General features: G+C 38.5%; 1 protein-coding gene across 3 annotated transcripts in view; it reads right to left on the reverse strand.

Annotated features, from left to right (window-relative positions):
• KCNIP4 (potassium voltage-gated channel interacting protein 4) overlaps positions 1-13035 on the reverse strand; it is a 1108185-nt gene that overhangs the window by 106621 nt on the left and 988529 nt on the right. For all 3 annotated transcript variants that reach the window (XM_032397241.1, XM_032397227.1, XM_032397233.1), the window contains one exon: positions 596-720. In XM_032397241.1, the coding sequence (XP_032253132.1) occupies positions 596-720 (125 nt within the window). The remainder of the gene's footprint in view (positions 1-595; positions 721-13035) is intronic.

Genomic DNA, 13035 nt, shown 5'->3' on the forward strand with positions numbered 1-13035 from the left:
GTTTGGGTCACTCATTGTCTCTCATCCTCACCTTCTGGTATGCATGAACTATCACTCCTTTTGAAGATGATTCCCTCAGAAAGGAGGTGCACCTGAATCACAAAGAACCAGATGCAAGGACTACCTACAGACACTTATGGTCTAGAGTCATTGGTAGCATGTTTATTTAGAAACTTATAGTGACTCTTCTCCAATGTCAGGAATGGTGTTCCTTGATGGGCCTTAATCTATAGTCAAGATTCAAGTCAAACCTAAGACTATCGTTCAATAATGAAGTGAGAATTGAAGCTTACTGAAATGATATCATTACAGCCAAAACCAACCAACTAAACAAAACATACCAAGAACCGAATTGAGTATGCCTTTTTCTATACTTATCCTTGTTTAATGTGCACCCACATTGTATGAGCATTGGTGTGCCAAAGTGACTCAAAGTCTAAATGGATATTGACAATATTCATATCTAGGAAAGATCCGTATGAAACATACATATGATGGGGCTCTCACAGAATCATATGTTTCCCCTCCTTCCTTCTCATTTCTCAATGCTCTGCTGAGAAGAGTATGAAGGTAAAGTCAAAAAGGAAGTTCTTACATTCTTAAATCCTCTGTAAAGAATCTGGAGTTCTTTCTTGGTAAACTTGCTCTGGGCTTCCAGAAGTTCCAGAGCCTCAGGCCGATGCCGGACGGTGGCCATCTCCAGTTCATCTTCCACGCTGTCTGTGGAGGAGAACCAAAAAGAGGCTGAAGAACAGTCATAGGTCACCGATGCTTATACACAACAACACAGGAAAACAGTGAAACATTTACTGGATGTCTGCGATTTTTCCAGAGGAAGGATTCTGATACCGCCTAAAGTAGTCTTTACATTTCCCCAGAGTTTACATAACTAAGCTAAGACAATTCCACATAATCTTTTCCCCCCACAAACTCTAATGATTAGGTATTACAATATTAGCATTTTTATAATACAGTTTGAAGAGTGCACAAAATCACGAATAACCTTAAAACCTGGAATTGGTGTGTATATATACCAAGTATGGGTTAGAAAAATGGAATTTCAGTTTAATGACAATCAGTATTACCCTATGTATCACACAACTGGGAGGTAGGACTCTGCTAATACTCTCTGAGGATTCCACTGAAATCAAATATTTGGCCTGGGGCTATAAATAAAGTAGCCAGGTCAAGTGCTGAAGTGAGTAATCAGCTGCTGATTTGACTGGTATAAACTCAGTGTTCATGGGTGCACTCTGGATGGACTGGGCCTGAGGAAACTTCTGGCTAGACCCTACTCTGTTAGCCAAAGGAGTCTATAGCTACCGATAAATTCTAAAACATTGTACTTTCTTTTGTGAATTATATTTACACTATAATTTCTCAAAGATGCTCTATGTAAAAAGAATAAAAATCTGGGAAATGCTGTAAATGCTAACATAGTTTGGGACCAAAAGAGTGGAAATTAAAGGTTTCCAGAGGATGTGCAACAAACAATTCTGTTTAACTTTGTTTAACCCAATTGACCCCAAAGTGTATTTGTCCAAAGAACCCTTTCTCCCCACAAGTCACATCTGGTAACCTATACATATTTGCCCTAGGGTCCTGTAGAACACTATTTGGGAGGTGTTGGAATATATTAGGATCTGGGTGCTCAGGTCTCAAAGTATAGGATCCTTGATTAATTTCAGCTTTTTTGCAGTGGGGCCCAATGGAGGCCTAAGACATTCTTCTTGCCATCTGCCAATCCACACCTTGGCTAAAGAACTCAACAGGAATAGAAGCATCCAGGCCCAGCCCTGAAGCCATGGCTTGCTAACCTCCATTATATTCTTTCCTCTTAGCTACAGATTTCCAACTCAGATAAGTGAAGCTCAGGAGAAGAGCTTTTTCTCATCAACTCTGCACCCAGGGTGTTCCAATTCCATGTCTTATGTGTCAGTTGGAAATATAGTTATCGTTGCCAAAAGTCACATCATTCTGATACTCAGTGCTGCCTTTCACTAACACCTGTACCTACTTCCTTCCCTGTCTCACTAAGTGCAGTGATGGGCCAGCGCTCTCACAGAGCAGGGATAAAGAAGTTTCCGCAGAACCCTAATCCTGGGGTGTCCTAATGACTGCCCTCAAGTTTACAAAAGACCAATAATGGCAATGAAACAGGTACTTAGAATTGTCATGTTTGTCAAAATGGGGAAGAGGGGATAAAAGCAGACATTTGTTCTGTACTTTTTATATTGTAATAGTTTATTTTGAAACAGTGAGATGGAAAAGCTGCAGGATAGTGATGGATGGAAAAGAATAATAAAAGGGACATGAGAAGATGGGAAGGCCAAGAATAAACTCGACCTGACAAGCATAAAATTGATGCGAAAGTAAGCGAGATATGCACCTGAAGGATGTGTAGAGGCCTACGGGTGGCTGGGGAAATGGCAGCTAGGCATTCACAAATTGACCTCAGGTTGGACTTTACAGGGAAACTCAAAAAAGCCCAAATGGGGCTCCTTCAATTTTCTCCTTCATTCACTGGAACATTTGAGTAGAATGGGTTGATTCTACTCAATAGGTCCTGAGCTTAGGGAGGAGGTAAGGTAATCCCTAAGATTGCTGTTGATCCAATGAATTGGACTATGCTGTTGTTATTGTAGTTGCCAATGCAGAAATAAATGCCCTGGAACAGACTTGATGTAAATAGATAATACCAGATAGAAAGACTCTGCTTTCTTGAAAAATACCTTCACGTAAGCTTCTTTTGAGTCGATTACAGTGTAATTCCCTCGGCTTAAAATGTTCCTTTTTCTTCTTTCTGCCTGTTGAAATGTATATATCTCTTATGATCTAATTTAAGTATTACTGCCTCCTCTTTGAAGCCTTTCCAGATTGCTCCACCATACAGAACTGGTAGCTCCCTGGACAGAGTTCTCACACCCTACCTACCTCTCATGAAGCATGCAAAACATAACATTACGAACTGTTCATGCCTGCCTTCTCCATTGTGAGTTCCTTGAAGACACGGGCAATGTCTTACGGATATGTATATCCTCTGGACCTAACAGATTCTGGTACCCCATAGTCACTCAAGAATTATTTAGTGTATGAATGAATTAATTAATGGTTGAATGGGTCAATCAGCAAACAAATGATGTTGCTACTAAACTTTCCATTCCCCTGGGACCCCTTGAACCTTAGCAACCCTCTAGAAAATTATTTCTGAAACTGAGGTTTGTGGACCATTGGTAGACCTTAAATGCCTTCTTTGGAATCACTGTGTTCTCCACGCCTTGTTCTGAGAAACACAGCAAAAGCAAAAGCAGAGGAAATTTTAATCAGATTTTCTGAGTAGTCTTTCAATCATTGCACAACTTCTCTAGACCCAGTGACCCTTCCACTGGAAAGAAACAAAACAGCGCATTCATTCTTTGGCCTTTGTAACCACACAGCAATCTGAGCCACACCACCAACACACTTTTCTTCCTCCAGCTGTCACAGACTTGCTGAGGCTGAGACGGAGACAAAAGACCCAGAGCCGGAAGGTCAGTGTAATTGAATTAAGTGTGTGATAGGATGAGCAGCATGCACAATATTCAAAGCACCACACTTGAAGCATCTGTGGACTCTTGTTTTCCCAGCTGACTAGTACCTTACTTCCTAATGACTCCTAACTGCCAAAGGGCTGTTTCTATTTCTAGGAGGCTGATAGGCTCTAAAAACCTGAAATCATCAGCAATTCACCAGCAGACAGTAAAAAAAAGCAACACCACCTAATCCAATCAAGACTGATTCCTGGAGGCAAACTCTGGAGAGCACAGCATGATTCTGCACAGGACTTGAAATCCACGAGTTGACTCAACCACCTTTTAGGAGCATGCATTTAGGGGGATTTTATTTTATTTTATCTTAAAGATTTTTATTTATTCATTTGAGAGGGAGAGAGCAAGCATGGGGAGGGGGAGGGGCAGAGGGAGAAGCAGACTCCTCGCTGAGCAGGGAGCCCGATTTGGGGCTCCATCCCAGGACCCTGGGATCATGACCTGACTTGGGATTCACACCCAAGTCTCTGTTGCCAAATCTTATGTTCTTTCTACTTTGTCACATTCTCTCTCAACACCAACAGAAATAAGAATGATAAAAAAAACATATTTATCTCCTCTCCTTTTCTGCATTGTCAAATGTCTCAGAAAAGTTGACTAGATCCACTGGGTCCATTTTCTATCTCCTGCTTCTTCCTTTATCTCCTACAGTCTGACTTCTGACACGATTATGGGTGGAATTGTATCACCTTAAAATTTGTGTGTTGAGGGCCTAACCTCCAGTATGGTTGTATGTGGAGATATGGCTTTTAAGGAGTTAATTAACATTAAATGAGGTCATAGAGACCTTAATCCAATATAACTGGTTTCTTTATAGGAAGAGAGAGAGATACACACACGGAGGGGAAAGGCCAGGTATAAGCACAGCAAGAAAGCAGCCATCGCAAGCCAATGGGAGAGATGTCAATAGAAACCAGCTCTGCAGACATCTTGATTTTGGGCTTCCAGTACTGTGAGAAAATAAATTTGCTGTTCAAGCCATCTAGTCAGTGACATTTTGTTTTGGTAGCCCTAGTAAATAGATACATCCACCTATATTCAAATGACACACAACACTCATAAAAGCAAGTCTTATTGCTCACAGAATTTGCCCAGAGAACACTGGATGGTGGGCAAGCCCATTATATCATTTTATCTTTACGACACTGTTCAAGAGAGGGATTTTCATTCCCATTTTAGGGATGAGACAACAGAGGTTTGGAAAGTCTAAGCAACTTGATCAAGCTCAAATGGCTAGTTAGTAATGAGGCACACAGGTGTCTTTAGCACCCTAAAGTCCAATTTTTTAAGCATTCTGCTGGGATTGTTAATAAAAATCACCACTGTATAGAGAGCTTTTGCTCTAAGCCTGGCTGGGTATTATCTCATTCTAATACTGACAAAAATGCTGTGAGAGACCTATTATTGCCCTTATTTTACAAGGAATAACTGGGACTCACAGAACTTAAATAATCTACTCAAGGTCACATAGCAAGTAACTGACAGAACTGGGATTTGATCCCTGGTTTTTTAACACCAAAGATCATGAGCTCAGTCAATATGCTATTTTAAGAGCTGGAAATATATATATAAAAGTCCAAAATCTCTCTATATATAATTCCAAAATCCTAGGGGAAAAAAGATTTTATATATATATATATGTCCAAAATCTATCTATCTATCATCCATCTATCTATCTATCTATCTATCTATCTATCTATCTATCTATATTAGTCTAAAATCCTAGGGGAAAAAAGATTTTAGACTGCCACTGAACCCCCAGTGCCTCAGGGGAACCATGCCTGGGTGCCTTGGAGAGATCACCGTGGTGGCAGTCGATGCTGTGCTGATTTAGAAACAAATAGAACAAGGTGTGGGAGGGATGCTATCTCAGAGCTGGAAAAAACAAAAAGACTGTGTGCTTTTATACATTTTACCATCGAGAAATGTGTGTGTAAGATTAAAACCAGGACCAGGTGGGACCCTGGCCACCTGAATCATCTCCAGGCCTCTACCAAGATTTAACTCCGCAGGCATCTTGCTGAGTTGCTAATTCAGTGCTGCTTTTGCATCCCAAGACAAGCTGAATACAAATAGCATTTTAATTCATGTATCTTCTAACAGATTTAATTTTAATCAGACAACTAATTCCCAAACCCAGACACCCTTGAGCTTCCCAGCTGTCTCTTTGTTATTTGTTTCTTAGATTTAACTCTCTCAGGGCCAAGGTTGTCCTACGTCTGAGTAAACAGTCCCCTCAGGCCATGACACAGTTGGGCTAGAAATTAGAGTTCAAATCACCTGGGAACAACAGAATGAGGTTTAAAAATAGGCATCTTTCTCCTCTTTCTCACAACTTGTCTTCTACAGCAGAAGTTTATTACAGCCCAACTTATAATTATGCGAATTTCACTCTATCCAAGGTCAAACCATACCCTCCAGAACATAACTATAGAACATCTTGCTTTACAAACAAATATGAGTGTGAGGTCTGCCTTCCTAAAGCAAGTGTTTGTAAACAAGGCCTGTGATGCTGAAATAAAACCATTTTATAAATAATGTCCCTCCACTTGGAAATTTGGTTTAGAACCCAGGCTGGGTACGCAGAGAGGAGTACTTGCTTCATCATAGCATGGGACACCGGGAGGCTGCTGCCTCGTTCCACCTAGGACTGGCCGGACCCCTGGCTGCATCAGTTTGACAGTAGTGTGCTAGTTTGGCACACTAAATATGCTCAGTAAAAACATATGAAATCAGTGAATAACTACTATAAGCCTCCCAAACATAATGGATGTATCTACATGAGGTCCATTTTGCAATACAACGTGACCCTTCTTTACATAGTGTACCCATTTTTCATTATAAAAGATCATAAACACTATTACTTTAAAATCCTATTTGAGCTGAAATTGATTTGTCTAGTCAAAGATTCAGCTGGCTTGACTTACATTGTTTTATCTCATTTATAAAAATACCTTTTGAGTCTTTATTCCTAGTGTTTATGCTTTATTAAATTGGTTTAATAGTGACTTAATCAGTATGGCAATAAAATCATGATGAGGATGATTACCTCCTAATGATATGCTGCATCTGATTTTAGAGGCTTTGTCCAGTGGCAGGTATTGGAGGGTCTTTTGGTGAATTTTGCCCTAGGTTTTAGATTTACACTAAACATCACTGGGAGATTCTTGACTATAACCATAGAAAACAACTTGTGAGAATGTCTAGCATAAGGAATAGATGCTACTGTTTGGTTAATGTTCATGTCTGACCCAGCAGGACAAAGATCAAGCTGTCTAGGTGAAGACTTCAAAAGCTATTGTACATGGTACCGATGCAATTTGTTTCCTCTCTTTCTTCCTACTTTGAAAACTTGTACAGGCATTGAGAGAATACCATATACACAGAGCATTCCATTCCTTGGCTCCAACCCTCACTGTCCTCAGAGCGGTTGGCATTATAATCAGTTGAGGACACTGATTTTCAGAATTAAGGAATTTGCCTAAGTTCACACAGCTGATAAGTGGGGTTGCTGGGAACTGACACAAATCTATTTTCTGTTCAATCATTTGACTTCTCTCGGTGGAGAGTTCAAACCTGGGACAAGCACAGTAAGCAACTGTTTAAACTTTGCCAAATTTAAATACTTTATCTCAAGAATCCAAAGGCCTGGGAGCCCTCCTGACTCTTGCTGTGTTCACAGCCATGCACCTTTCCACCCACCAGGAGCTATTTTCAGGTGCACATAGAGAGTACATGAGCAATTAACTCCAAGCTGATGGAGCACAGCCCACGAGTAGAAAGCAATCAATCCCTCCAAAACACTGCGGGAGTCCTAGCACACCCCAGACCACCCTAAACAACTAGAACCCCCCCAATTTTTCTTAATCAGATGTGTGTCTTCAGTTCTGGTCCTGAAATTATGTTAGGACCAAAAAAACCCTTCATAATTAGTACTTTATTCTATTTAATATTCATATATCACATGGAAAATGAAAAGTATTTTGAAAATGGCCAATTATTTTGAACATCTTTTGTTAGAGGTGGTTGTTGACAATGACATTAAAATTTCCATTCGAGGAGAACTTGAATTACTTTGCAATTTCATGACTGGATTCAATCACTTAGAAAATATAACTACTCAGGAGACGATTGCTGGAGCTATTTCTCATGGCACTCATGAATGGATCATCTCTACCTTATTTACAAGCATAAATAATAACTCTTCATGCAAGCTTAGATTTTAAAATATAATCACCTAATTGGAATGCTTGTTATTAGTGTAGCCATATTACTACCGGAGCAAATCATGTGTGACTCCTTATGATGGGAGCTATTATTTCATAGCTGGTAGGGTCTTACTTGCTTTTTGGTAAATAAGCAACGTAAAAATTATATTGCAAGTCATTTTACACAGAGAGAAAATCTACAATAGAAATGCTGGGGTTTGGTAAGAAGGAAACAAGGAATATGATTGAACTTACACATCAAGATAGACCCAAAAGATTGATAGTCTAGTCAGGAAAGTCAACAGCTGAGAGGGAATACAATCAAAGAGAAAATATTTAAAATGGTGAAACATGGAGAGAGATAAAGTAAGATAGCCCACGATAGCTCACTAAATTAAAAATGCCCTAACAAAAGAGTTTCTCCTCAAGTTTGATAGACTTTCTTTAGTTTGTCTTTAAAATCAAATAATAATAACAAACCACTTTTTTAGCATTTGCTCTGTGTAAGCGCTTCACTTATATTAACTCATAAAATCCCCATCAGCACACTATGGATAGATACTAAATTATGTTCTACAGATGAAGACACTAGCCCAGAGAGATGAAGTAACTTGCCCATGGTCACACAGTAGCAGGGCCAGAGTGTGAATATGAACTCTGGATACTCTGGTTGCAGGATTCACGTCATTAACTATTCTGTTGTTCTGCCTACCATAGAAGAGGAAGGAGGATCGTGCTCCACTTATCTGGAAATCACACATCCAACCTAGAATCAGGAATTGAGTAGCAAAAGGGCTCTAGGCAGGAAATAGAGTTACCCTAGAACTGAATGTGGTTTTGAATCCAGCCCCTTCACTTTGTAAATTTATATTCAACTATAAAGCCTTAGTACCAGCGGTTGTAAGTGAAAGGCCATGGCGCACACAGCAGCAGATCTGGGCACAGACCGGGCTCTCCTTGACTCCTAGTACAGCGCTTTGCCAAATGCCTGTCATGATGTCCTATCTCAATAAGAGTGTCCCCATGCTTACTACACCCACAATTTTAATAAGCTTCCCACTCCACTTTGGAAGCAGCTGGGGGTGGGAAAGAAGGGGTACAAACTAAAAGAAGCCCATGAGTCACGGTAATGATGCCTAACATTTGACAGCTGACACCTTGTAGTAAACAGAATTCTTTCACTTTCGTTATTATAGCTAAACCTCACGATTACCCTATGCGCAAATATTCTCACCCTGCTGTTACGGATGAGGAAATCAGGGTTGGAAGTAATGTAACTTATGAAGGACATAGTAACAGGAAGCTATGAGTGACAACTTAAACCTAAATGTACTGACTCTAAAGTCTAGAAGTGACAGCTGATTGCCCGAGGACAGAGGAGGGAACATAAAGTTGAAAAGGCACATGAGCCTATTATAGCAAATAATACAACAAAGTGGTCAATGACCAACTTTTGATCTGGGTCATTAAGAACAGGCTTTGTTCTCTTCATTTCAGAAGATAAAATGCAGGTGATATATTTTTAAAATGCTAATTTAAAGCCTAATGTAAAAGAATAAACATGGACATTTTATGTATTTATTGTTTATTTATTTAGATATACTACTTTTAGCTATATAACATAATGATTCGACATTTGCATATTTTGCAAAATGATCACCACAATAAGTCTAGTTAACATTCATTAATGGATATTAGCCAGACGGATAGAAATTTTATTTATATAAAGTATAATGTTTGATTCATAAGATGTTACTGGGTAGTTTGATTCATAAGATGTTACTACTTACTAAGTAGACAGTAAATAGCTGGAATCTATTATGTAGGGAATTAGAAAAAGTTTGGGTAAGTTTAGTAATAAATTTTTGGTGGCATATCAGGGGGATGTTTTGGGGCTAATATCAGGGATGCCAGTAACATTTATCTGCCATGGTCATATTTAAAATTTATTTATTTGAAAATGTAATCTCTACGCCCAATGACTCATGACCCCAAGATCAAGAGTTACATGCTCTTCCGACTGAGCCAGCCAGGCATCCCTGTCATGGCTTTATTTAAAACAGAGCATTAGGAAAACCGAGCAGTGATCTAGGTTTTGTTATGCTCTTTCTAGGTTTAAGCTAGTTTCTTGCTTCAGAGAAAGTTAGATTGCTTAGTTCAAATGTCAGCTGGACATTTACATGTGACTAGGGTAAGTTAGTAAGACTCTCTGTGACTTAGTTCTGCCGGATGTCCAATGCCATAAAGATGAGAGTAAAATCTAACCTGATATTATAGTATAGAATGACTCTGGACATAAAATGAGCTGGTACGTGTGACTAGGACATAGTGAACAATCATAATATTGTTGTTATTTGCAGTAATATTAGTATTAATTATGGTGACACCTATTGCCACCATTACAATAAGAAGAAAAGTGCCTGGGAGCACTCATTCTAGCAAATTATTCAGTTGCTCCAATTATTTTCGCCTGGGTCTATTTCTCAATTCTGATACTGGATGATGCGTTTGACCTCCCTAAACCTCAATTTTAAAGTCTATAAACTAGGAATAATACTAATATCAATTTCATAAAGTTGTTTTGAGAAATTGTTTGAATGATATACTGACATACAGTAATTGATATACTGACATACAGTAATTAACCAATAAAGGGCAGCAATTATAATATTAATAACTACTGCACACTTACTAGTGAGGCATTGTTCTAGAATCTTCAGGAGTGAGGGCTCTGTTATTATACTTCTTGAATTTGAATCCATTTGCTGACTCTTGTTAGCTCTGTGACCTTGGACAAGATGTTTAGTCTCTCTATGCCTCAGTTTCTTCATCCATAAAGGGGGATAATAATAGGACTTACTACAAAGGGTTGTTGAGAGGTTGAAATGAAATAATGTGTAGAAAGCACTTAAAATAGACCTTTTATACTCTTCCACTTTGGTATGGACAAAGGAATAGGACTATTTTTTGGAATGGAATTTGAAACAATAACCTAGTTTTACCGCTTGTCATTTCCTCCCACACACCGTATGACATCATGTCTTGGACAATTTGCTATTCTCTGAACAAAGCCTGCATTGTCAACTTTAATCCTTTTGTTTGCACCATCTCCTTCTACATAGATCTGCCTTTCTTCCTCCTCAACTTTCTCTCTTTATTCTCTTTAAGGCTTATCTCAATGCAGACAGGGCTTCACAGAGACAAGTCTCCTCAGACTTCCACCCAGCATGCATGGTTGTCTATTGTCTGCTCTGATTGCTTTATGTATCATTGACCTGATTGAATATCTGTCATTTCTTCTGTGATGTGAACATCTGGAGACAAGAGATCTATCTCAATTATCTTGTTACCATCCATGCCTAGCATGGTTCTGGATACTAGAAACAGTTCATCATTCATTCATTCATTCATTCTTTCAATTATTTATTGAGTGCTTATTATAAGCCAGGCCCTGTTCAAGGCACTGTGGACACTAGAATGAACAACAACAAAATCGTTGCTCACATAGACCTTAATTCTAATGGAAGAGTCACTAATTGGACATCCAAATTGTTTGTTTTTTTGGTGTTGAGTTGTTAAGTTCTTTATATATTTTGGATATTAACCCCTTATTGGATATATCATTTGCAAATATCTTCTCCCATTCAGTAAGTTGGCTTTTTGTTTTGTTGATGGCTTCCTCCACTGTGCAAAATCTTTTTTATTTTGATGTGGTCCCAGTTGTTTACTTTTGCTTTCGTTTCTCTTGCTTAAGGAGACATATCTAGAAAAATGTTGCTATGGCTGATGTCAGAGCATCAGCCATAGGCTCTCTGTTCTGGGCTCTCTATTCTGTCCCATTGGTCTTTATGTCTATTTTTGTACCAGTACCATACTCTTTTGGTTACTACAACTTTGTAATATATCTTGAAATCTGGAACTGTGATATCTCCAGGGTTTTTTTTTGTTTTTTGTTTTTTGTTTTGTCTCAAGATTGCTTTGGCTATTCAGGGTCTTTTGTGGTTCCATACAAATTTTAGGATTATTTGCTCTAGTTTTGTGAAAAATGTTGTTGATATTTTGATAGGCATTACATTGAATCTCTAGATTGCTTTGGGTAATGTGGGCATTTTAACAATATTAAGTCTTCCAATCCATGAGCATCATCTTCTATCACTATTGCCTTATATTTAGGCCTTTGTTTTCTCTTGTAGGCAGAGAAGTCTAGTGGTGAAGACTTAAAGCTCTGGCATTATGTTGTTCAAGATCAAAGCTCTGCTTTAACAGTAATTGGGAGATCTTGGGTTAGTGATTTAATTTCCTTGTTTAGTCTCTCATCTAAGGGGGGATTATAATTTTGCCTTCTTCACTGGTTTACAGTAAATGTTTGCAATAATTCTTTAGGCTTAGAATAATGTTGTTCTCAATAAGAGTTAACTGTTGATATTGTTTGTCACATAGACTTTTTAAAAAGTTTTCCAACTGATTTTCCTCTTGTTTTTTTCTCCCTCAACAATTTACTTGCTTTCTGATTTTTTAAAATTTATTTTTGAGTCATTTTATCACTCTGACTCTTTGTTGGTTCCTTGATTTAGAAACCAATACCCAACTAGTTTTTGCTGATTGTTTTGATACTCTGTATCTTGTCTTCAAATGTTGCTCTTGATCCTTTGCCAATTTTTTCCCTGGCTGCAAGTTCACCATCAACCCTTCTAAAGTTGGACTTGTGCTCAACTCCCTTGACTATTGGCTGGCTCTAGCCATCTGAAAACCCAATCAAGAAAGGAATCACTTCCATTTTGATACAAAATCCCACTTCTGGGTATCTATCAAAAAAAAAAAAAAAGATGCAAACAGGACATTGAGGCAATATCTGAACCTCCATATTTATTGCAGTATTATTTATAATAGCCAAGAAATAGAAACAAGCTGAGTGCCCCTCAATGACTGAATAGATAAAGAAGATGTGGTATAAAGATATAACAATATTATTCAGCCATGGAAAATAAAGAAATCCTACCATATGTGATAGTACATGGGCATTATGTTAAGTGAGATAAGCCAGACAGAGAAAGACAAATACTGTATGATATCATTTATATGTGAAATCTAAAAAACACAAAATCAAAATTATAGAAACAGAGAGTAGAAAAGTGGTTGCCAGCAGGGTTTGGTGGTGGAGAAAACAGGGAGAGTTTGGTCAGAGGGTACAAACTTCCAGCTAGAAGATGAATAGTGTTTGAACATCCAATGTAAAATAT

This window comes from Phoca vitulina, unplaced genomic scaffold (assembly GCF_004348235.1).
Source record: "Phoca vitulina isolate PV1807 unplaced genomic scaffold, GSC_HSeal_1.0 scaffold3, whole genome shotgun sequence".
Lineage (NCBI taxonomy): Eukaryota > Metazoa > Chordata > Mammalia > Carnivora > Phocidae > Phoca > Phoca vitulina.